The sequence below is a fragment of the Doryrhamphus excisus genome, chromosome 12, assembly GCF_030265055.1.
Source record: "Doryrhamphus excisus isolate RoL2022-K1 chromosome 12, RoL_Dexc_1.0, whole genome shotgun sequence".
Taxonomy (NCBI): Eukaryota; Metazoa; Chordata; class Actinopteri; order Syngnathiformes; family Syngnathidae; genus Doryrhamphus; species Doryrhamphus excisus.
In genome coordinates, this window is record NC_080477.1 from 4,615,727 (window position 1) to 4,643,069 (window position 27,343).

The 27,343-nt window shown below is 39.5% G+C and overlaps 1 protein-coding gene and 1 long non-coding RNA gene across 2 annotated transcripts; both read left to right on the forward strand.

The window, feature by feature from the left end:
* The first annotated feature begins 4,637 nt into the window (after positions 1–4,637).
* LOC131139517 (uncharacterized) lies at positions 4,638–8,445 on the forward strand. The gene is made up of 2 exons (XR_009132254.1): positions 4,638–4,960; positions 7,005–8,445. It is a non-coding gene; the product is annotated as an uncharacterized LOC131139517 (long non-coding RNA).
* A 2,080-nt stretch (positions 8,446–10,525) lies between these two features.
* Positions 10,526–25,379, forward strand: hsd17b12b (hydroxysteroid (17-beta) dehydrogenase 12b). Its single transcript, XM_058089404.1, has 11 exons — positions 10,526–10,860; positions 18,081–18,127; positions 18,226–18,301; positions 21,311–21,418; positions 21,581–21,645; positions 21,780–21,824; positions 22,234–22,268; positions 22,381–22,462; positions 23,234–23,299; positions 24,081–24,230; positions 24,735–25,379. Exons 1-11 carry the CDS (start codon positions 10,683–10,685, stop codon positions 24,840–24,842), a joined length of 960 nt encoding a protein of 319 aa, XP_057945387.1. The 5' UTR covers positions 10,526–10,682; the 3' UTR covers positions 24,843–25,379.
* The last annotated feature ends 1,964 nt before the right edge of the window (positions 25,380–27,343 follow it).

Consider the following 27,343-nt stretch of genomic DNA (forward strand, 5'->3'; position numbering starts at 1 on the left):
GGAGTGTTTGGAGGGGTGTGACTGAGCCAGTGAATCACTTACTTGTGTTTTTTCACTGGTGGTACCTGAAACTTTAGCCCTCACAAAAAGCTTGTATCTACCGTGTGTTCATATACACTCCTGATCAAAATGTTTAAAACCAGTTGAAGCGCTTTTTGCAACCGCCTTAAGATCCAACAGTGGAACATATAAATTATTGCAGGGTTTTATTTCATTGCAGCGTACACGGGATTGCAACCAATATTTTTCATTACCTTCATGGAATCACCTATATCACATCTGAATGTATATTCATTCTATAAATTGTCAAATCTGTGTCAGAGAGCAGTCAAATCCTCATACTGATCAATCGATCTCTTAGGACACCTTCTATTCATGCTACAATAAAGTCAAGAAGTCCTGACAGGGGACCGTCTATTTAAAAAGCTTTCAAAACCAGACCGTGATGCTTTGAGTTGAATGAATCATCTTAGATGGAAGTCATTCACAACATAAGTGTGAAAGTGCATTTGTTTCTTTCATGCTACACCCCCTAACCCCCACCCCCTTAAATCATAAGGCCTAAAAATGGTACAAGCACGGCGCGGCCTGCTATTTTTAGAATCCTGTAAAAGAACAGTGTGGTTGGCGAGTGGCTGACGCGTATGCACACTGGGCTATAAATACAATTGCCATGCATGCAGGTTGAAATATGCAGCGACATGTTCCCCACCCTTGCCATTCAGATTTGAAGCCAGCGAGGGCAAACAGACTCCTGCATTGCTAATGTACATTATTTATTGTTAGTCCCTTGGTCTATTCTTGTCCAACAGAACTCTGTGCCAACTCTCCTAAGAAATGTTTCTCAATGAATAATTGAAGAGAGTTATATTTTTGAGCAGCCCTATCTTAGCTGCAGTATATAAATAGCTCGTGTGCAGCAAAGCGTGCATGGATTTGTCAGGGACGTTGAGCCCAGCAGTAGGAGCCATGTTATGTAATAGGCATGTGACTTGGCACAGCACAGAGCCACTGCATTGAATGAGCGTGTGAGGCTCTGCACCCATTGAGTGTTTTCAGACTGGTAGTATATTCACTGCAGGAGTAGCTCAGTCACATTGTTCTTGTGCTCAACTTGTGTTACCTTTTATTAAATGTGCACTTAATAGACGGGTGCATATGTTCCACATGCTGTGTAGCGGGAAATCCTACACAAATTGAGTATGTTTGATGTGAGACGGATTGCTGCATAGCCAACACGGCATGAAAATGAAGTTTTGCTTTCTCAGTAATTGGCAAGAAAGCAATTTGATAACTTCTTATTTGGTCCATTAATTCTTTTTTTTTTTTTTTTGCCATTGTTCCTTTGTACATTTATGAAAAGGACCTTGATGACATGGCCAAACTTTGCTTTAAGGCCACTGGGAAAAGTTTGGCATTCATTTCAGTGCTGAACTTTTTGATGATCATTGTTGTGTTCCAATGCATCATTTCATATCTGAACGTGTATTTTTAGCTCCCCACTGCTGAGTATAGTAACGGATGTTGCTGCAAGATATTACGTAATTGAGTGATAGTGACTTTTTATAGTTGCTGCAGCAAAACAGTGCTGGACCTGATTTGAGGCAAAACATGAGCATGACACGAGTGCATTGCTTCATTCAGTAAAACATTACATAACAACCAGGAGGAGAAACTTCCCACTGTGTGAGTAGAACTCCAAATGCTTTGCATCAAAAAACAGGGTATCTCTTTAAAAATATGTTTTAAAATCAATCAAATCAGATTGTAGTTTTTCTGTACAGTACACTCAAAAACAAATTGAGCATACGCACATTAACAAAAGGCCATTTTTCCTCTATAAAAATGCAGTGTAAGTATTCTGAGACATAGCTGTGTTAAAAGACTTCAGCACCAAGGACAGTCCATTGCAACATTAGGCTGTGCCTCTGAGGTCATAAAACATAAGAAATATGCTTATAAAATATGCTGTAATACAACAATGTGCCAGTATAAAAAAAATTGTTTTTTTATAGTTTAATGGGGTTTTGTTTCTTGTGGCCAGCCAATCACAGGGCACATATAGACAAACAACCATTCACACTCACATTCATACCTATGGACAATTTGGAGTCGCCAATTAACCTAGCATGTTTTTGGAATGTGGGAGGAAACCGGAGTACCCGGAGAAAACCCATGCATGCACGGGGAGAACATGCAAACTCCACACAGAGATGGCCGAGGGTGGAATTGAACTCCAGTCTCCTAGCTGTAAGGCCTGCGTGCTCACCACTCGACCGAGCAGCAGGTCGAGGTTCAATATTAAAAAAATCTATAAAATTCATTCATTCGTTCATTCATTTTCTACAGCTTTTTCCTCACGAGGGTTGCGGCGGTGCTATCCCAGCTGTCTTTGGGCGAGAGGCGGGGCACACCCTGGACTGGTCGCCAGCCAATCACAGGGCACATATAGACAAACAACCATTCACACTCACATTCATACCTATGGACAATTTGGAGTCACCAATTAACCTAGCATGTTTTTGGAATGTGAGAGGAAACCGGAGTACCCGGAGAAAACCCACGCATGCACGGGGAGAACATGGAAACTCCACACAGAGATGGCAGAGGCTGGAGTTGAACTCCAGTCTCCTAGCTGTGAGGCCTGCGTGCTCACCACTCGACCAAGCAGCAGGCTGAGGTTCAATATTTAAAAAAATCTATAAAATCCACAAAAACTATTTGTTTTTGTAACAAAGCACATCAGCTTTAATGTACTGTAAGTCAACTTCATACAGTGTACTTCAAAACCACGGACAGTTCCATAGTGACATTACTACTCTCAGCTCTTGGACCTTTGAGGGTGCAAGACTGATAGGTATGTGAAAATATGGTAAGAATACAGTAATCCCTCAACTCTGAACCCCTGACGTGACTTCCTGTCCACCCACCATTCAACTCTCCAGAGAGTAGAACACATTTACAGCAACACACACTAGAGTAATCTCCACTTGGGCATCTCCGTGTGGAGTTTTGCATGTTCTCCCCGTGCGCTTGTGTGTTTTCTATTATCACACTAAACCATGGATTGCTGTTTGTGTATTGTAATTTATTGTGTTCAGTTTAGTTCAGGGCTGCACAGTGAGCGAGTGGTTGGTGTGCAGGCCGCACAGCTAGGAGACCCCAGTTCGATTCCACCCTCTGTCATCTCTGTGTGGAGTTTGCAGGTTCTCGCCGTGCATGCGTGGGTTTTCTCCGGGTACTCCGGTTTCTTCCCACATTTCAAAAGTTATATTAACTGGTGATTCCAAATTGTCCATAGGTATGGATATGAGTGTGAATGGTTGTTTTTTCTATATGTGCCCTGTGATTGGCTGGTGACCAGTCCAGCTGGGATAGGCTCCAGCACGTGAGCCCCACGTGAGGATAAGCGGTATAGAAAATGAATGGATGAGTTTAGCTCAGTTCACTTACCGATTAAAGTGCCTTACAATATCCACTGTGTTGGCTGTATGCTATAACCATCAAAATGACAGTTTCATTTAATAATGTTCCATGTTATGACATTTTTTAGTTATGATTCTATGTGTTGTTACAAGGAGATCTGGAAGGACAAGCGGCGGGTATCTTTTGAGTCTAGCCTGGAATTTAATTTCACTTTTGGAATCTTTGAAAATTTGGAACATTTCAAAGCTGTTGTGATTTATTGAAATGATTTATTGACATGCACGCGTATATTAGTCAACCGTCAGGTTTGTATGAAGCAACATATTTACATCTATTCTCAACCAGGTTTACACTTAAACACCACCTCAACAAAGAAATGTTGCATGGAATCCTTTAAGTACAATTCACACCAACATAAAAACTAGACTTGAAGCTCCAACGTTTTTGTACCTCAGCTCTCCAAATGTAATATTTTGCCACATGCTTTGTATGGGTGCTCCTTTCCTGATCCTGCTTGTGATTGCGATGCATGCATGTTAACCATTCGGTATATGCACGGCCTCTGTGTACAGTAGTAGGCCACCTTGAGCAGAGAAAGCCGCAGCGGCAGGCATGTTGAGGATGGGAGTTAAAAATAGCATCATCAGTCGGCCAAGCGGCGCTCCGTTACTACGCGTTTCAGCATTCTGCCCTGTGCGGAGAGGAGGGGGGGCGGGGGGGGGGGTCTGCAGCCCTCCACCTCTTTGTGGAGCTCTGCATCATCACACCTGAGCCTGTAGGTGGGTCTGCTGGAGGGGGAAACCCAGCCTGAAGATAGCATAGGCGGTGTCCTCATGATCACCAAGTGTGGCCCATGTTGAATAAATGTGGATGTGATGGAGCTGTCGTTTGCATTGTGAGAAGGGGTTATGGGGGGCGGGGGGGGGGTCCTTTCATTGGACATACTGTGCATTGTTTGCCACAGTTGTCCCCACAAGCTGTGCACGGATGCTCCTTGTTCCACCTTCAAAGTGGGAGATTCTCCGCCTGACGTCAACATTGACGCAGCCCCCTGGAGAAGAAGGAAGCGGCTTGTCTTCTTCGCCGTTTGGTGAAACAGAACAATGCAGACACAATGGAGGCATTGACAATATGAATGTCATTTTCAAAATAAATGTCTGACGATGCACACAAACCTGCGGAAGACGAGCGTGTATTGTGTTGAGGAGACGCCTCTGTGCACGCGCTTTAACGTGCGCGATGGGTAAGGGGGGGGTGATAAAGGCTGCACGCACGAAATTCCTCCAAGGAAACTCTGCGAGCTTTTTTTTTTTTTTCCTTTTCTTTTTTTCATCACGCGCGTGCTAAAAATAGAAACAGGGTTGGATCGTGATCCAGAAATAGATAGGGGGCATCACTCCTATAAAAGGCACACCATTCAAGAGTACAGTGTGTGCACAGTAGGAAGAACCGAAAAGCAAGAGAGCGCATTTTAAAGCAGAGAGCAGTTTTATTTGCTCTTTTATTTTGTGGTGACACTCCTCCTGCTTGCACGGTGAGTAGTGCAAACCTTTCTCTTGCATCATGCTTTTTTTCCAAGCCAGATTTTTGCTTCATTTTCTGTTTTGATTCATGCCAGTGCACATAGGGGAACCGTAAATGTGATTGTTTGCAAAAAGAAACGCCATGTCATGCGTGAGTATGCGTGTGTGTGTGTGCATCTTGAAGGGAATCACCCTACTGGGGTGTTTTTAAAGGGGTCGGTATGATAAGTGTTGTTTTACACGTTGAAATATCAGCTTTGCTTGTGTATTGTTTTGTACTAGTGGGGAGCTGTCTTTTCAGTGTGGTGCTGAAGTGCTATAGTCTATGTATAATACACCACTCACACATCCAATGCATTCCCTTTGTCTCAGATCTTGAAAGTATATTTATTTTGGATTGTTTTTTACTGATTCAAATGTGATTTAAAAAAACCCCCCCCCTCGTTTAGGTATTTTATGTGTAAGCTAAATGAAAGAGTCAAATAAAAAGCAGCTCACCACCTCAAATAGAGCTCGACAGTAACATTTGAGTCCTTTTTTGCAGTGTTTTGTCCTTTTGTGCGCGATGAGACCTGAGTCGTGACTGCTGAAAGTGAGCACGCCGCGTGCTGCGTCAGTGGCGTCTGGCTCCGATGAGCTTGAGACAGATGGGGGAAGGAGGGGTGTAGTTGGAGGGGGGGTTGGATCGTGACCGGCTGGGAGATGCGTCCACGCATGAAAAGGCTTGGACGACTCCTGTAGAAATGGGAAGAGAGGGTGGGGTCCCTTGTTTGGTTTTGGACCCCCCCCCCTCCGGTTCCCCCTAAAATGCCTAAAACTCAGCATGTATTGATATCAGTCCAAAACCCCATCCACATACCAAACAGGCAAGCATGGTTGCTATGAAGTCACAATGTATGTATGATTGTCAGGAGCTGTATATCCTCCGCTTATAATGTAGGTGCTCTTTTCTGCTGCATTTCTATTGGTCAGTGACAATTGGATTTGTCCAATGAAATGACAGGAAAGCTTCAGCTGTGCGTGAAAGTCCAAGACGCCTCTTTTTAATGACAACACTGGCTGCAAAGCAGTGCCGGTCCAGTGTTCTACACACAGACGCATACCTTCCAAAACCATAATAATCATAACCATGAAGACCTGAGGAGTCGTGAACAAAAGAAATGGACCTGGGAGGAACCAGCACTTGTCCGTCACGAATCTTTTTGCGGTCTGGGCTTGCTGTGCATACATGAAGATGGGAAGCCCTTACCCCAAAAAGCATTTGTGGAGGGCGTGAGCATCATTTTACAGTATGTTGTTGCGGCTGCTACTGGATATTGTCTCTCAACACACACATCTACAGTGTGTAAGTCAAGACAAAGCCAATCCAATATGCCAATATCCAGTATGAAGTTCTTCTTACATTATGCTTTTTTCCCCATGTTGTTGTGTTTTTTATGTACTTTTAGAATGTGCCACGGATCACAATTGGTCCCTGTGCCGCACTTTGGACACCGCTGTTATATGTTATATATCCTCTCACCTCTAAAAGAGTGAAACCACCCCACACTATCTTACTAAGCATTAAAGCAGTATGCATATAAGATATTCACACCATTACTGGTCCCACAGTAACAAAAAGTAGACATTAGACTGTATGTTAAGTCATACGTGTGTGTGTGTGTGTTTGTGTGTGTCAGGTGTCACGCTCATCATATACCAAATGTGGTCCATTTGTAGTGACATCACAGCAAAAAAAAAACATTACGTCAATTCCATTTTATTTGATCTTAGCATCAATTTCACGCCTCACACTTTGACTAAAAAGTGAGCTTCATTGTACGAATACGTGCACTGTTAGTTCATCCATGTGGATTCACAGACACACACGAACGACACTAAGTTCATGTCAATAATTCTGGACTAGGACATATGTACTTGACACACACACACGATTTTGACTACTATATTTCATACAGTAAATGTTAAACTCATTTTAAATATTGTTGTATGTAAGATGTGTTACAGTGTTTTTTTATTCCCACTGATTTTACTTTTTTTTTGTCCAAAACACAGGTTATCACACACACCTTCAGAGATGACGGCACTGAATGAGCTCAGAATGAAATAGGGATGCTACAAAAACAAATGTGAGGAAAACCTACCAGTGTGTCTCAAGCAGATTCTGTATTTTGTTTTTTCAGACTTTGATTGTTAAAATGAATTCACACATTTCAATATGAAATAAAGCAGTACGGCTGTTTTACTGCACACAGTCAGAAGATATGGAAGGTCTTGGTGCTCGTTTGTCTATATGTGTACTACAATTGGCTGGCAACCAGTCCACGGTGTCCCTCCCAAAGTCATCTGGGATAGGCTCCAACATGATCCCTAATGATGTTAAAGTGTCATGTTTAATCTGACAAAGATGTATACATTTAAAAATCCCCATGAGTGACCATAGCATGTCATTTCTCCTGCCTTTTTTTTTGCAGTCGTGTAAAGCTGAGTTGTACTTTTGAGTATGTTTAGTGCCAAAATCTTTTAAGAATGTAAATGTGGAATATTCTATTCTAAATATTCAGTCAAACATTTCAAATAAAGCAACATGGCCATGAATCAAAAAGAAATAAAAACAGCACCTGACCTTTGAGCTCTTTTATGAGCAGCATGCACGTGAAATATGCTTTGACGCACAAACATGTACTAGGTTCCAGCAGTATTCCACAAATATCCCAAAGTAGTAGCATCAGAAAAAATGTTATATATATGTTTTTATATTTTTAGGCATAATCATTTCTACATTTTACTTTTGAATGTATTTTGTTTGGATTTTGCAAGTAAATGTGCGTTTGATGGCTAATGAAGTAAGCCTTGTACATGTGTGTATTAGTTGTGTAGCACACTTGCCTTTATCTAGTTTGTCATACATATGCTGACATTTTAACATATGAATTATCTCATCATTGTGCATATAATTGCCTTATTGACAACAATGTGTGGATTTAAACCGTAATGAATGTATTTCTTGGGAATGTACCCTCAATTACTGTTGTCACTTTGTTCAAAAGATATGATGGCGCTTGCACGATGCTCAAATCAACATGTCCAAAAAGGACGAGGAAGAAGCAGAGTGTATTTATAACTACCTCTTCAAATACAGAATGTATAAATAAATAATATATCGATTAGATGATAAAAGAATGAAGAGTGAATAGTAAAATGTGTTATTTTTTTACATTTCGAAAGTCAGCACAAGGCATAAAGGATTTGAAATTGATCTTTTTCTTAGAGGCTTCTCTGTTGTTTTTATACACCATTAGTTGGGAAATATTTCAATGTGGAAAATGTTTTTATTTTGTTGGATTTACAGGTATATGCTTCATGTACTTATTTCTAAAAAAACAAGTCACATCTTGTCGTCTTTTTCTCTCATCATGTCTGCTGATCTTTTTTGTAGCAAAACTATCATTCATTAAAAATCATAATGGAAATAAATGATTTCAGAACCCCTTCAGACATTGTGTGCTGTGTTTTACTGGTCTTATTTTTTCATCTACAAGGTGACGGTGAAGAAAATGAATTAAGAAATATTCTGTTAAATCTGGGGGAGTACTGTTTGCACCACACACCCTTCAATAATGTTATATCTTTATATCTTTAAAGCAATAAGAAGTTGTTCTGAACCTCTCAATAGGGAGACTTCATTCATTCAAATAAAAGAGTCGTTATAGTATAAAGTCTGAAGACCGTTGCTGTCATTTGCCTGCAGGAACCTGTGGTTATCATCATCATCATCATCATCATCATCATATCATCCGTTGTTCTGTTTATAGCCGAGATGGTGCCTTAATCTAAATTTCATTCAGGTTTCCTTTGAAAGCTCAGAGGCAAACAGTTTAGACTCCTGTTTACCATTGCTGCATTTCTATTTTTAGAAGCAATGCTCTTATATAACGCTCACTCTTACATTATGGACCGCTGCTGTCTGCTCTACTTGGCTGCATTGTGTATTGTGTATGTCTGTATACTCACACATTGACATTTTACGGGTTTTAGCAGCCGTAAAAAGTCAATGAATAAATAGTGAAGGAAATCCACCTGCAGAAAAAGAAGCATATGAATAAACGGAATAAAGAATTCCCAGTGTTATGTTGTTCATATCTTTGCTTTAATGTCTTCATTTTTTAATCCTGCTTAATTGTTGATTACACATGCATTTATCTCAATTCAAAAACACAGAATTACTGAAATGTCACATGTTCTCAGCCTCTGAATAACCATCAATATGTACAAAATATCCATAACAATATGAGCATCAAAATCAATCATTTGCTACTGTCTAGTTGTATTCACATAATGAATGCACCATTGGTGTAAGGTCAGTCACACCACAACTGATAACACCGCAGATTATTAATTTTCAGAAAAAAAAATACTAAAATACTCTGTCTGAAGACATGACATCATTAATCCATTTAATTAAGATAAACACAATCCTCATAATCCGCATTTTCTACTGTTGCTGTTAGGCTCTACGTGTGTAAGAAGGAAGCTGGACAAGGACATTAGAAATACTACCCCAATCTTTCACTGTGGGACCAAGGTGACAACATTACTCACATAGCAGGTTGGCCATAACTTTCAAATGTATTCAAATTCATTCATTCATTCATTTTCTACCACTTATCCTCATGAGGGTCGCGAGGGCTCGGACAGCTGTCCGAGGTACACCCTGGATGGGTCTTAAGCCAATCACAGGGCACATATAGACAAACAACCATTCACACTCACATTCATACCTATGGACAATTTGGAGTGGCCAATTAACCTAGCATGTTTTTGGAATGTGGGAAGAAAACCGGAGTCTCCAGGGAAAGCCCACGCACAGCGAGAACATGCAAACTACACACAGAGATGCCAGAGGGTGGAATCATACTCGGGTCTCCTAGCTGTGTGGCCTGCGCGCCAACCACGCGCCACCGTGCAGCCATATTCAAATACACTAAATTAAAAATAAAAAAAAAACCCACACACATTGGATGACTTACAATATGTGATCTCACAGTATCGTTCAGAACACAGATAGACTGTATTTTAATCTAAACTAACTTAGACTGAAACAAAATAATAAAATGCACAAATACATGTTTTCAGCTTTTTTAACCTGTCAAAATGTTTGCACTGTATGATGTGATTTCATTTTCACAATTAGATATTATAATGATAATTTACTACATTTAGCCAGTCATTATTAATAATAAATATTCGCTAATTCTAATCATCACTATCATCACTATCCATAACTACCACCGTTCGAACTATTCAAGCTTGAGTAGTATGAAATAAACTCAAAGGATCACAATTAATAATGCATTTTATTTATTCAAAGATCTAAAAAACAAATAACAAGTAAAAAACAAATAACAAATAAAACAAATAACAAATATAGGCAAAGTCTCTTGGAAATATACATAAATTCATATCAGAAACATTCGCGCAAACTACGGCGCGGTACCCATAATGAACAGTTGATGGCAGTAATGTTTAAATGGCCTCCCGAAAATATGGCCGAAGAAAAAAAAACACCCAATCACAGGCAGCCAAGCTCTATTGACGTCAATCAACGCGGAAGTGACGGCTTAACTCTGGGCCCATATGTGTGCACTTTGTTCACTTGTTAAACGCAAATACTTGTAAGATATTGTTCTGTCATTGTCAGAATACACAAACTAAAGTGTGGTCGTGGTAGTGATGTCGTCCAGTGGAGAAGTTGTGCTTAGGGCCGTAGAGACGCCGCTCTTCTGGCTGGGTGCGATGACCGCGGCCTGGCTGTCAGTGTGCTCCCTATGCCGGCTACTAGCCGGGATCAAGGTGTGGGTTCTGGGTAACGGGCGGCTGGTATCACCTGATAAACTCGGCAAGTGGGCAGGTGAGTGTTTTGAACTCGTGTCTTGTCTTCGTTACAGTTTTGTTTTAAAAACATTGAAATTATGAATGTTTATGTAAACATTTAAATTCTTAGAAGAAAATTGGATGTGTGGAAAAAATAGGAAGACTGACACTACCCTACACAACAAAAATATTATTCGTTCATGTAGTATTTGAGAGAGGCAAAATATTGGGAACAGAGTTACCTCTCAGTATGATACGCTGTATTTCTGTACCAATGAAACAACAACCAGAACAATTAACATGGAGTAAATGCAGAAAAGAGTGCTATGAGCCCAACTAGTTCCTCCTCCAATATTTGTGAAATAACGTCGTTCAACATTATACTAATCTGCATAGAGGTGCACAGTGTAAAGAGATCCAATACTGAGGCTACAACAACTACTTCTAAGGAATCTTTGCAAATAACAGCTTAATCAGTAATTTCACATTGTTGTCTTCATGTGCAACTGAAAGCATATTTATCATGGTTAAATGAATACTCTCCCCAAGTCTGAACCTGGTTTCATGTCACATGTGAATATGCAAATTTTAACTGCAGCTGTGGAACGATAGCTACAGAGAGAATTGCCACATCACAGCCCCGCTAACAGAAGCGGAACTAAATGCTGTTATTCAAATGTTTATTATGACATGCACCATATGTATTTGGTTCTTGGGTCATGCTCAAATACTAGCCACAAAGTTCTATGGATTTGTGAACACCCACCAACCAATAGGGCTGAAGGTGATAGCTCTCATCTTCCGGCTTTCATACTTGGCTGAGGTATTTAAGGAGAAAAACAAAACTTTCTAACAAGACTGGTACTCTGTGAATTTAGAGAACACCACAGTCAGTAGAAAATCACTTTATAATATACAGGTATTACCATCAAATACTTTTAATCTGAAATACATCATTAAGAAATTGTAAGGTCTCGCTTACATAATCTGTGTCATGGTTAATGTTACTCAATGTGTCTGCTACATTTTCTTTCAACATTAATGTAGCCAAAAGTACAAAAATGGAAGATTATTACCACCTTTTTGTCATCGAGTGTAAACTATAGGATTGGATTATGGAGCTGGGGGATTATCATGACATCCATCTGTTAAATGTAAATTCATGGAGGTTTGGGTGACCTCTGGTGATGTCAATACCACACACAATAAATGTTATTGCCAAAATTATTTTGAGATTTTTTTTCATGAATATAGTGACGATAATAAGGCATAATAATGGCATCATAATGAGAGATATTGGGATGTCTTCCGAAAATAGTCCGCAATAAGTGAAATCCGTGAAGTAGCCAACTCAATTTTTTAACAATAATTATATATGTTTAAAGGCTGTAAAACCCCTCACCATACACTTTATATGCATTTCTCAGACAGCCATTTTCACACATTTCTCTATTTAAACACTTGCAAAAAAGTTCAAACCTCAAAAGCATAATACATTTGCATCACAAAAATGCCTACTAGAACAAATTGGACTTGTTTTCTCTGTCATCATATCACTTTGTGCTCCCGCCTGTCCATTGTCATGCACAATTGCTTCACTGGTTTCACAGTGTTTACTGCTGGGATAGTGAAAGTAAACATGTCTGACTACGAAACAAGTGATGAAGACATTCCTTTTAGCATGAAGCCAAAGGGGTATCTTTATGAACTGGAATATACGGATGCCGAATTCGTCTGATGGAGTTCGACGCTAGTGCCATAGTGTTCAGTGCCAACACAAGAGGCAGAAATCAGCTGATACTGGAACAGCAGAACTCTTCAAAACACGTCTCATCCTCTGTCCTGAGCATGTAGGAATGTAATCCTCCTCGCAAAAGTGTGCACTGCGTACACAAAGCTGCTTCAACCTCGCCACTCTGGTTCCCACATTATAGCCAATGGCAAGCAGCCAAAGTTGTCATAGTTAGCAATATCCGTGACATGAAAATGATGGAATTTATAGGGCCACACTTCCTTGTCGTCACAGCCTGGATATTTAAAGGTTCGTACTTTTTTTAAAAACTACTAAAGCTCTTGCGTTGCAGTGATTGCGATCCACGCATCTGAACGCGCAAAGAAACACACACACAACAATGGACAGGTGGGAATTTGAAGTGATACGACAGCAGAGAAAAGAACCGCCGAGTGATTTGTGTGGTCTATTTTTTTGCATAATACATTTGCATTTAGTGATGCAAATGTATTATGCTTTTGAACGCATATTGTTTTGAGAAGCCAAACTCTTTCCTAAACTAGCTCAACTAGCTGGAACACCGGAATCTAACAAGAATCCTGCTCAGGACATGAAGTGGGGAGTGAATCGCTGTTGACTAGGGATCGACCGAGTGGTTTTTTTCGGGCCGATACCGATTTTTTTCCATAACCCTTAGGCGATGGCCGATTTTGCTTGGGCTGATATTTGTGGCCGATCTAGCATCGATGTGATGACTGCTCCTCCGCAATGAGACGCACAACCCCCCCCCCCCTCCACACACACAAACACATCACACTGACACAATTTAGTACGATATATAAAACATTTCTCTTATCATTGAAGTTCAAATAAATATTTTCTAGCACGTATATTGAATGCACTTTGCGTTCATGTTTCCTATTTCAAAGCAGGTGGCAATATTTCAACTGAGTTTCAACTAACTGTTAGAGTCTAATTAAAAGTTGAAAACGTACCCTTGTTGTGATTCACCACCGTTGCGGTGTGGGAGGGGTACCGCGACTGCGTGGCCTCCGGCAACACAAAGCTGCCCGACGGATGCCTGTCTGTAAATCATCCGGCGGAAAAATAACAAAACCGATGTATCGGTCGATCCTTACTGTTGACAGACTTCAGTGCTTATGTGGGTGTCATACAACTTCATGTCAAAAACTACACATAACGTTGCGCCGTAGTGTTTTTGTTCTCTTTTTTTGATTGTGTCATTGAATTTTGTATACGGTGTTTTTATTACTGAATTTTATGTCCTTCATGTGTTCTGTATGCAGTGTGTTAATTTTGGTACTCGACATGTCTTGGGAACGTAATACGAAGACCACCTGTACTATAATGCAAATACTTCTTTCCTGGATCATGTGACACCCCTCTTTTGTAGACATTTCTTACTAATATTTGTAGCAGTCTGCAAATATACTAACTGCCAAACTGTGATGAAAACATAACCTTTTGGCGAAGTAATAAAAATGACTTGAGTGTAATCATTCATCTATTTAGAGCAGTCACATTAGTTTGCCGGAGAAGCCGGCATGTTTGAGCTGAAGTCTCCTTTCATCTCTGTGGTAGGCTAAAAATGGAAAACGCATCAGATCTTTTTCTTTTTTTAACATTTTGGATTACGCATGCAGAGCGATTCAGGATAGGCAGTGAGGCAAAGGAGCCCGTTAGCCTCGTTCGCATCTCTCATTCACAAACTTCGCCTGACTCAAGTAGATGTGATTGAGCGGACAGCCTCATTATGTAACAGTACTTGAGCCATTCATAAATGAGTTTCACATGAGGCACCGGATCCTTGGGATTCTGGTTCACCGCTTCAGCTATTTTGTGCGTGTGTGTGTGTAGAATAGTTGCAATGGTATAACTCAAGGACATTGTTATATTCGGCATCTCCTTATCAAAGCAAACCTTTCATTGATGGTGATCTAGTCCATCTCATCCAATACAAATACATATGCAGGATGGGTCAAAAGTAGGTTTACAGTTATTATTGTTTATCTGTTTCATTAACTGTAAGCCTACTTTTGGCCCAATCTGTACATCTGTGACATTTGTTGTACATCAATAAATAACTTGATCAGTCCTTATTCCACTCTTTAAAGGGGAACTGCACACTGCACATTTTTTAGGACACATTATATGTATATATATGTATATGTATGTATATATGTGTACGTATATATGTATGTATATATATGTATATGTATGTATATATGTGTACGTATATATGTATGTATATATATGTATATGTATGTATATATATATATATATATGTGTATGTGTATATATATATATATATATATATATATATATATATATATATATATATATATATATATATATATATATATATATTCCCGTATATGTGTATATAAGACTTGTTGAAGGACATATCAGCAACATTGCATTTTGCAATATCCTGCATTATACATATATAGTGTCTTGTCTGTATTTATCCACCTATTGCATTGCTTTGTGTAGTTCTTTTAACACCAGTAGGATTGGTGTGTGAAGAGGTGACGTCTCATAATTCCTTACTAGTATGGGTATGCCTCACACTGCACTTGAGTGGAAACCTCATAGTAGCAACTTTATTCTTTTTTTTTGTATGTTTCTCAGTATTATTACTATTATTATTTTTCCCTTGTAATATTCCTCCATAATATTACTTATTCTTGAAAAAAAAAAACACTTTTTCTCTTAATTGTATTCCCATATAACATTGTTCTCATAAAATTACAGCTCTTTTATTTAATTTTTGCTGTATTTTTTCGTTTTCTTGTTTAATTGTATTTTTAGAATGCACTGAGGGCCATTTCAAAAAACAATTTGGGCCACAAATGGCCTTCCACAAGGTCCTACACACCTCTAATCTCGGAATACATCATGACATATATGTATTTTCTTCCACCCTTCATTAGATAAGCGCTAGTTACCTTTGCCACACTGACACACCCGATGACAAAAGTCCAAAAGGTGCTTGTTCGTCTTTGGACCTGGATGCATACATCAGACAACTGTTCTCCCTACACATGTAGCTGGCCATTTGAGTAAAGCTGCTTGTCCTTGATAGTATCTCTAGTTTTTCTTAGTTGCAATATTTATATAGAGCCAATAAACGCCAATAAACTATAAACTGCTGTGAAATCATTAAAAATACACCCCACCTCTCACCCGAAGTCAGCTGGGATAGGCTCCAGCATACCGCGACCATAGAAAGGACAAACCGTATAGTAAATAGATGGAAGTTAAAATACAAACACAACAACTGTCTGCCGTAGTTGTGGATGTGGTGTGACAGGACTGGGTTTGTCTCACATGATGTCATTTCTGCATGGGCACAGAGCTTGTGTAGTCACAATGTTGCTTTTGTTTTTGGAAAATAATACAGGGCTTTATGTTTTGTACAATTTCCTACTCAATCTTTGTCAGAACACATTGCAATGTTGCAATTCTTTAAAAAAAAATATTGATGACATGACTTTCCGTGAATTGTCCTTTTGGTTGCAGGTTTGAAATTCAAAAGTATTTACAAAGGAAATGAGGTTGCCCAGGAAAAAAAAAACACACACAGACAAAAAGAAAACACTATCTTTTCTGTTTGTAACATTTTAGTCATCATTTTAGTGGTGTTGGTAGTATTGCAAAGCAAGCCAAGACCCCGACCACCTGAAACAGTTGACGTAAAACACTTTTTTTTTTAGATGCACATGTTTCTAAAATAACATTTTATTCCCACCTCTCTTTTGATAGTAATCTAAAATGATATTTGCAAGTCTAACCTTCAGTCAATTTGGACAAGACATCGCCTCCAAATGCAGGCTTGTTTTATTTGAGTGAAGGGAACACGCATTCAGCTGGAAAAGATTCCAACCCCCCCTTACTGCTCCATAGAACAGTTCATTCTCAGAACACCTTAAAATAACCCATCTTATGTTTCTCTCCTTGTTGTGCCTGCAGACTCTCTCCCACTCCTCTTCTCTGTGCTATTTTTAGCTGCCCCTAGGATCCCCTGTGTTGATGTTTGTCATTTTCTCTCTCTCACGCTCACCCACCCCCCTTTCACTTATGTTTGGTCGTGCTGCAGCCCAGGAGGATGCATGGCACCTCAGCACCATCTGTACTCTAAAAGACCACACAGGAGGGAGATGGGTACAGCCCAGACTGTGTGATGATTAAAAAGGATGCTGCATAAATACCACTATACTGTATTTTTGTCTGCAACAATATGAGTAAAAATATCTAGAGCTTTTGGAACTGTAGAAACAAATATGTGAATAAAATATTCATAGCGTACAATGTACAAAATGATATATGTAGTGCAAGCCTTGGTCTATAAAAAGTAAACAATAGTCTAGATAGGATATTCTGCACATCGTGGTCTCAAGTCAGTGCTCTGTTGTATGCAGAATGGCTCACTAGCAGCTCCTAGCGGTCGTTTTGCTAAGTGCGTTCAAGCCCACTTATTGTTGAAACCTTGACCTTGACCATAGAATTTTTTCACAAGACAACAAGGCCAACATGATAAATATGGCTTATTAAGGTGTTCTTGTAGGTAACACAGGGACACAGAGTCAAAGCGCTTGTTTTCCGCATTCTCCTCTCTTCCAATAGCTAATTTTAGACTGAGATTTGATGACTGGTTAGCGCTGAGCTCTCTATTTATAGTCGATTGGGTTGTGTACTTTCTTTGTCTTTGTGGTTTTTCAAATAAAGTTAAGGCTGTCATTCTTCATTTATCATGATTCATTTGTTCCAGACAAGACCGTGATAAGTGAGTTCCTGTAGTAGTGTATATTGTTATTGTTATGGTATAGAAAAACCTGCTTACAACCTTCTAAATGTTTTTTTTTTGCATTAGAGCCCTCTAGACATGAAATTACACCCCTATAGTCACCATTCCACTTGTATTATCCACTGTAGTAGACATAGTAAATCGTTTATATAAGGCATAAATATGACATTATTATTACAGCCTTATATAAAATCAAAGATCATGATAATGTAGCGCCCCTGCAGTTATGGCCAATGTTAAAAGCGTTCTCTGTTATCGGTCTGTGAAGCCATGAACACGTCAGGCTGAGTGCTCGTGTGTTCGTATGTGTAGACAGCTATGTTCGCTGATATTGTTCATTCTACATTTGCTGATATTGTTTTGGTGTGGTTACGACCGACACGATTGTTGATTGACCAGCTTCTGGTCATTTGTATAATGTCTGTAAACGCTACAATAATAATAATTTGAAAGAAAACAGAGCTATGGCATCCGAATAGTATCCCTACTGGAAGTCTTCCCTACTGAAAATGGCACTGAGTGGAGTGCAGACCTAAACATGTCTGTCTGACTCAATTGACTTCATCAATGTGAGTAGTGTGATTTAAAATGACAGTTTTTACCGCAGTTCTGATGTTGTTTTTAGATTAGTGTATGTGAGCTTAAGCATTAACAAAACTGTCATTTTTGTCACCTGTGTGCTTTTTTTCTCTCTTAGTTGTGACAGGTGCAACAGATGGAATTGGCAAAGCCTATGCTGAAGAGGTACACATGCACTCTGTACCGTGTCACTTATAGTGTCACTTCCAAACTGTGAATTTCATTAACATAAGCCTAATTATTCTGCAATTTTATCTTTGTAGCTGGCATGCAGGGGCTTTGACATTGTGCTCATTAGTCGTTCTCAAGAAAAGCTGGATGAAGTGTCCAAAGCAATTGGTAAGTAATACACATTCATTCAAAGTGCAAAAGTTTCAAAGTTGACGAAAGTTGTGGCTGTTTGGATTTATATTAATATATGTTTCATAGCCTTGGTACACTCTGTGTGCAAATGCCATGTATTGGTATAATTTATGTATTCATTGAACTATCATCACTATCATCTATCGTTATTTAAAATTAACTCTGGCCAGAATGCTGACTAAAGCCACCTGACACTTGCACAAATTCCGTCCTTGCAGGTTGTCATGTCAATGACTAAATGGGTCGTAAACAGTAGTGATGTGCAACGATTTTGTTTCCTATCTGATACTGAATACATTTCAGGCTGGTATTGGCGATGCTGATCTGAAACATGCTTTGCAAATTCTGATAATGATAATTGGTATTAAAAGAAGATACTGAGGAAAAAATACAATACGTAAGTAATTGATCAATTTTTCAATATTTTTCAATCATTCTGCCTATAGCGGGGGAAATAAGTATTTGATCACCTGCTGTTTTCCTTTTTTACCCCCTTACAAAGATATAACAGTCCAAAATTGTTACGGTAGGTTCATAGTAAAAGAGTGACATAATGACAGTTACAGAAGGGGAAAAAAAGAAATGAAAGTGAAACTAGAGGTTACTAGGTCATGCTATACATTTGTATTTTCATCCTCTGCCAGCCTGCAAAATGTCTGTTATTCTGTTTTTTATGTGCCTATCAAGCACAAAAATTAGGGTTAGGAATGACCTGACTGGAATGTAATCAAAGACCACCAGCAAGAAACTCTGTGAGGAAGAGACTATTGTTGGAATGGATCAGAAATGGAAGAAAGACAAGTTAACTGTCCGTCACCCTCACTCTACAGCTCTATACAACATTTCACCTCATGCGATGCGGGTAAAGGTGATTGTGAGAAAGGGGAAGGATCATATCAGAAATGCATGGGAGGAGGTTGTAAAGGATTTCATGGAATTGTATGAGATTCTGACAGTATGATAATGTTGGGCAAGAAATATTGGTTTCATGGTATTATAATTACAACTCTAAAATGTGTTATTTTTAAATGTTTATTGAAAAGAAGAGGGGAAAAAACATATAATTTAATATGCCTGACCTCCACCTTCTGTCATACTGCAGGAACGGTATGATGGAAACCTGTATACCTTGAAACTGGGAACTGGCCCATACCTATTAAGACACTCTGCTGTAATGGATTGCAATCCTGCAGTGCCCGCTCTCGACTTTGGAGATATGTTTTGGGGCTTTTTCTCTGCTGAGGCTACAGGAAGACGTCGCCACATTGAGATGCTGATAAATGGGGTCATGTACCATAGATATCCTGGATGAGACCCTTCTGGCCTCAGTCTGAACTCTGAGGATGGGTCGTAGATTGTGCTTCTATTATAACAATGACCCAAAACATACAGCCAAAGTAACAAAGGGGTAGCTCAAAAAGAAGCACATTCACATTCGAGTGGCCGAGCCACATTTCAGACCTTAATCTCCTAGAAAATCTGTGGAGGGAGGTAAAACTTCCGAGTTGCTCAGCGGCAGCCTTGTACCCTGGTAACCAACCACAAGAAACTGACCCCTGCTTTTCCTGGCACCCTGGTTTCTCCACCAAATCCCATTTTGCTACGGGATCAAATACTTATTAAAAAATATATAACAGCCAGTCATGGTGATGTGCAGCAAGCAGCCAGCTGCAGCAAAGGAGGAGGAATGGCACAAGCACCCGGCTGCGCCAAGGGAGCAACCCGAAGTGTGCCGCTGTGTTACGTATTGTTTGATACACATGCGTACCGAACTGTGGCCCATGTATTGAACAGCGACACGTATTGTTGCATCCCTAATACAGAGCCATGTCAAACAATGTGAATATTGTCTAAAATTTCATTTTCTTACGTAGAAATATTTAAAAAATCACTTCATATATCCTAGATTTATTAAACATCAACTTGATTGTTTCAAGCCTTTTATTTATTTTTTTATATTGGTTTATAGCATTTAATTCATCAAAACCATAAATCCATGTGTCAACAAAATTTGACTATTTCACAGACAATTAAAAAAAATGGGATCTGTCATGCAGAAATTTAAATCCACTGAAAACTATGTTTAATTACTATATTTAATACTTTAATACAGCGCCTTTTGCACAAATCAAATCTTTAATTCGGTCTGGCATTGAGGCAATCAGACTGTGGAACTGTTGAGTTATTACTGAGGCCCAGGATGCTTTGATAGTGGCCTTCGGATCATCTCTGTTGTTGGGTCTGATGTTACTCATCTTCCTCCTCAACAATAGGTCAGGTGAATTTGAAGGCCAGTCCAGCACAGTCATACCATTGTCAGTAAACCAGGTACTAGTGGTTTTGGCACCGTGGGCAGGGGCCAGGTCATGTTGGAATATGAAGTCAGCATCTCCAAAAGATGCATTGACTCTGCACTTGGTAAAACAGCAGATGATATGGCGCCCCAAATCACCACAGACTTAAGGAAACTTCAATCCGGTCTTCAGGCAGCTTCAGTCCTGTGCCTCTCCAGTCTTCCTCCAGACTCTAGGACCTTGATTTCCAAATGAGAGACAACATTTGCACTGTCAGGAATGTTTTAATTGAACATGTGCATGATTGTTGTAGTTGCCAGTGGTTAGAAACACATATTAGAGTGAAATGTTTTAAATGGCTTTTGGCTTCCATTAGAGCTTTCCGGTCTACCTGTGAGTGCCATTTATCCTGGCTCTTAAATGTAGCTGTGGTGTTGCATTCCATCCAGTTAAGAATAATGAGGAATTAAATAGATGACATATTTCATACAGTGTACTACTGACTATTCATGGAATGGGATATAATCCAGGAAATGTTTGCTGTTGTCTTAGTCTAAAGACTATAATAGGTTCACTTTGGAAGTGAGTAGTCTCGGTACTGCTGATGCCTGGTATCTTGCTTTGATTTCCATATGTATATATATATATTCATAATCTGCCTGTGTGAATGTATCCCTTGTATTTATTTCAGAAAGCAAATGCAGAGTGAAGACAAAGACCATTGCAGCAGACTTTAGTTCAACAGATATTTATGCAAAGATTGGAGATGGACTTGCAGGACTGGAGATTGGTGTATTAGGTATGGCCAAGCCCCCGTCCCATCACATTGTATTCACACATTATGGATTCATTTAAATAAGTCGACTCACAGGCAAACATATACTTGTTTTTGTTTTTAGTCCTTTGCTGCCCTCTGTAGGTTGTACTAGAGAATGACTTTTCTTTTTTTGCATGGCTACAGTGAACAATGTTGGGGTATCCTATTCATACCCAGAATTCTTCCTCAGCATTCCCAATCTTGATACTGTAAGTTCAAGTCTGGTGTATTTATTTTTGAGCAGCCGCTTAATTATTCATGCATGTACACATTCGCACAATTTATCAGTTGTGTACAAATGGACCCATTTTATGTTATGCCCCCCTTGCTGTCCTTGTTTCAGTTCATTGACACCATGGTGAATGTCAACATAACATCAGTGTGTCAGGTGAGTTTTGTGAAAACCGGAGTAACTGACCCGAAGCTTAACGTTGTTACACTAGAAGTTCTACGAGAGCTTGCTTCTTGTTCCTCTTCTCCATCTTTGGCTGCTCTCAGAGCAACAGTTGCCCACACACTCTCTCATCACTTAACACTAACACAATTCATGTCAGTGAATTCAGTGAATCTTCTAACTGATCCATCAGCTATAATTGCCGCTTTCGTCTCTTTTCTTACCTCTCTCAGTCCACCCACACACACTTACAAATGGCCCAAAAGCTGTCCACAGCCCACACAATTTGATGGGGTTTTGGAATGGCCTTTATTGTCATTATACAAGATATACAACGAAATTGGAGATTTGGAGTTTTCAGGTTGTTTGACTCCGTGTTTTATCTTTTTTTTTTTTTTGCCAGATGACGCGCCTTGTTTTGCCTCAAATGGTGGAAAGGTGAGTTTTGACTTCCTCAGTGAGCACCTCGTTTTGGTTTTGCTTCTTGTATTGTTTGCTTTATGAGGTTAAATAGATGTTAAAAAGATGAAATAACATTGTGTCATTTCAGGAAGAAGGGTGCCATCCTCAACATCTCCTCTGCCAGTGCAATGTACCCTGTTCCTCTGCTTACAGTCTATTCTGCAACCAAGGTGAAGAGGTTATTACCTTTACATCCAAATGTTGAATGCTGATCGGGCACCACAGAGAATGGTTGATAAGGAAATGCAGGCTCAACATCACTGCATCTTTGTCTACATACTGTATTACCCAATTAAGGGATATACAAGATATGCACAATCTGGGTCAATTCCAGTGAATCTTGGTTTAACTTTAGAGCTTCTGACCCTACATACACACACCTCATGACAAATGTAAACATTATGGTGCTTTTAAGTCTTATAATAGATGTGCTATGACGTTGTCAGCATTAGGTCCCAATGTGGTAATAAGTCTTCATTGTTGCAATAACGTGACCAAACAATAGCAGGGAATCAGAGATCAGAGATAGCATTACCATACGATAACAAGTGAACACATCATTTTGCTATAATACAGCAGCGTGCACAGCATTCATTTATTGACAGAATCTCTTCTCTTATTCCCAGCCTAGATAAGATGAGAAAAAAGAAAACACACTTCTAGATCGAGGAGAGAATGAGTTAGACGGGAAGGGGAAGAACGTGAGCAAAAATAAAGAAGACAAATAGAACGATCCATAAGCAATGCCTGGAAACACAGTAAACTATGGTCACGAAAAGATGATCACATGTCGATTGCTGTCCATGTAAACATGGCCAAGCAGCCAAGATTATCCAAACAATGTCTGTCTTGCCATCATCGTACCGCAAATATTTTTTCTGAGTATAGAGGAAAACTGCAAGCTATACTCTATGCATGACTTTTATTCTGATGTTTTTTAGGCATTTGTGGACTTCTTCTCGCGAGGACTGGAAGCTGAATACAAGAGCAAAGGGATCATCATCCAGGTAGAGCTGCTAAACGCCTGCTCCAGTGGGCATAAATTTACAAACACAAATATTTCATGTTTAATTGGGTGTAGCAGAAGCCCCTGCAGGACTTAAGATACAGTCTTTTTCACATTATGAAAAACTACTGAAAAATACAGTTAGAAGTTTACATACACTTATCACGGGTTTGAATGTTTTGTTCTTTTTTGGCCCTTCATGATATATTTAAACATTTATTCATCCAGAATATGATATTTTTATTTTGTCATTATATTCTAATATTTAATTAACCATTAAATAACAAGAGTACTTTTAATAAAACAGTAATAAGGTGCTGAAACTTGGACACAATTGGTTTTTAGAGCAGGTTAGGGTTATGGATAAAGCATGCTAAAATGAAGCTTTGAAATGGCCTTCCCAAAAGTCCTGACCTCAACCCTACGGAACCAACCATTTGAAATGAACTCCCAAGAAGAGTGTTCAAATATCTATGCAGGAATATGTCGGAAGCTTGTGATGTGAAGAGTTGAATTTTGGCAAAGTAGGAGTCAATATTAATAAATTGAATATTTCTAAATATGCCTTTTACCATTATTAGTAAAAGGCAGTAGTAGAAGACATGAAATAACACCCCTATAGTCATACATTTACACTCTTGTTTTTTGCTTGCAACACATTGCTCAACTGTAATGCAGCGGCTTCTCAAATAGTGGGGTGGGTCCCCGTGGGGGAGGAAGTCTGTCGGGTAATTAATGTGAACCCCCCGCCATCCCCCACCCCCAATTTTCCTTTTCTCCAGAGTGTTCTGCCATTCTTTGTAGCAACGAAACTGAGTAAAATCCGAAAGGCCACTTTGGACAAGCCAAGTCCAGAGCGGTACGTTGCTGCTGAGCTCAACACTGTGGGCCTCCAGACCCAAACCAATGGCTACCTGCCTCATGCCATCATGGTAAGTGGAGTCCTTTTCAGATGAAGGGCTGATCGCATTGCACTTTTTGAAGCATCACATCACTCTTTGATTGGTCAGGTGAACATCGGGTTGGCATCGTATTATTAGTAGTTACGCTGAATAGAAATCCTTAAAACATAACGTTGCCATCTACTGTGCATTGTAAGGATAAAGTTACTATATTCACAGCCATTCCCTTGTAATGTGTTTGAGGTATTCTATTTGGGGCGCTCTGCTACAAATAAACTGATGGTTCACATCCAACTCAACTTGATTGAGTTGACATACAAAACAAAATGCAGAATAAAAGCAAGTTTTTTTTAAGGGATTACAAAACAGAAGCAAAGGGGACTGTGCTGGTAACATTTGATAATAATTGGCCACATTTTCTTTTACAAAAACACCCTTGTTCCTGCTGTTCCTCTGGTAGGTTGAAAATGGGTAATGAATGCTAATCTGTTATTTGTAAATGCCACCAGCTGACCGTGTAATTTCCCTCTGTAGGGCTGGGTGAGCACAGCTCTGCTCCCTGCCAACATCCTCAGCAGACACATGATGGGGATGGGTTTGTCCCAGCGTGCTCGTTACCTCAAGAAGCAGAAGCAGGGCTAGCCCAGCGGTGGCCGGGAGAGGAAGCAGAGCGGACCAGCTGTGCTCATGCCTTGTCTGACTGGCAGCATCATCATCATCAGCGCGGACCAAGAGCAGCAAACCCTGACAGTTGCTGGGAACCAAATCAGTTTCCCTCCCCTTAGAAACGGCAAGTCATAGATGATGCAAGGAGGCTTCTGGCCTCAATCTGTGATGTGCATTAGTCATCCGCTTTAATCAACTAATTGCATCTTCTCATGTCTCTGTTAAATCCTAACAAAATACTCAATAATGTGTTTAAAGGTTAATATGGCTGTTCTACCAAATCAGTTTGTTTTTTTTATGATCTCAACCTGCATTGAAATTTTACAGCTAACATACCAGTGAAAATGTAAATCATGTGATGCACTCACTGACCACAAATTAGGTACCCCTGGATCTAATGAGGTCCAATTCCGATATACCTAATTGTGTGGCCAGTAAGTGTATGTGCATATGTCTTGAAAGGAGTTGTGCTATTAAATTACCCTGCAGGTTGCGAGCAGGAAGCAAACCGCATGCATAGTTGTCTGTCTACTTTCTCCAGTAGTCATCTCCTAAATCCACGAGTAGTCACTTGCATGTTTGTCTTTTCTTTCAGATCGGCTTGTAATCTGTTTAGGGTTTGTCTGTGGTGTGAGCTATTAAAACGTATCTGAATAGTTACTTAAAACACAGCATATAGCAGCTGTCTCTTTAGGTCAATTTAGTCCCTAAAATAAGATTGGCTTCTGTTTTTTTTAATATTGTATCAGGATATAGACAGATTTTCCATGTGCCCCTGCTTTGTTGCAGTGGGAATAAACCACTTGGAAAAGGCATCACTGGATTTTGCTCCAGCTGGCAGGACAAATATGAGACCATATGATGGGTTTTGTTGCTTGAAAATAACAACCGTGAATGCTATTTTCTCTGAACAGAAAGCAGTCGAAAGTACCTGCTTGAAAATGCAATGTGACCTTTTAAATGTCAACCTGGTCCAGGAATGGAGATGATACAGGAGTACGAAAATCACTGACACAGTGTTTACTCTGTCATAGGAAGATAAAGTGCAAAGAGACTGGAGTATACATTAGTAGAAATGTCTGGAGATTCCCCTGATACTTATGATAGAAATGGACGATGAAGACATATTTACTTTCATTCATTCACTTTCATTTTTTTGTTTTTTATGTATCAGATTGTTGTCCAGGAGAAGGCCTGAGATGAATGCATAGTGACCTAGCGTCATATCTACCGTAAATGGTGAATATACAGTTGTGTTCAAAATTATTCAACCCCCACTTCAGTAATGCGTTTTAACAAGTTTGCCATTCATTTTTTTAATCTTGTTTACAATCAGATCACAGAAGGACTTACAAATTTGACAAATGCAACTTAAATCACAACAATACATTGTAATATACCAACAAATGTCCTTTCTCTGATTACCACTTTGACAAAATTATTCAACCCCTTGGTCACATGCATCCTTAATACTTAATAAAACACCCTTTGGCAATACAGTGGTATGAAAAAGTATCTGAACCTTTTGGAATTTCTCACCTTTCTGATCTTTGTCAAAATCACACAGATGAAAAACCAGTGTCTGCTTGAACTAAAACAACCCAAACATTTATAGGTTTTCATATTTTAATAAGGATAGCATGCAAACAATGACAGAAGGGGGAGGAATACATAACTGAACCCTCTGCCTAAGGAGACTTAAAGAGCAATTGAAACCAATTTTTACCAAACAATTTAAGTCAGGTGTGTGCCCAATCACTGATGAGTGGCTTAAAGCTGCTCTTCCCACTATAAAACACACAAACGGTAAGAATTGTCTTGATGAGAAGCATTGTCTGATGTGCACCATGGTTCGCTCAAAAAGGCTGTCTGAAGACCTGCGATCAAGAATTGTTGATTTGTATAAAGCTGGGAAAGGATACAAAACCATCTGTAAAAGTCTGGATGTTCATCAATGGACAGTCAGAGAAGTTGTCTACAAATGGAGAGAGTTTGGCACTGTTAATTCTCTCCCAAGGAGTGGCCGTCCACCAAAGATGATGCCAAAAGTTCAGTGCAGAATACTCAGAGAGGTAAAAAAGAACTCTAGAGTGTTTGCTAAAGACTTACAGAAATCACTGGCACAGTCCAATATCTCTGTGCACACATCAACTATGTAAAACGATGGCCAAGAATGGTGTTCACGGGAGGACTCCACGAGGAAGCCACTGCTGTCTTAAAAAAAAACATTGTTGCTCGTTTAATGGTTGCAAAAAGGCACTTGGACACTCCACAGAAGTTTTGGCAAAATATTTTGTGGACTGATGAACCCAAAGTTGAATTGTTTGGGAGGAACACACAACGTCATGTGTGGAAGCATAGTGGAGGATGCATCATGGTTTGGGGCTCTTTTGCTGCCTCAGGGCCTGGACAACTTGCAATCATTAATGGAAAAATGAATTCAAAAGTTTATCAGGATGTTTTACAGGAAAACCCGG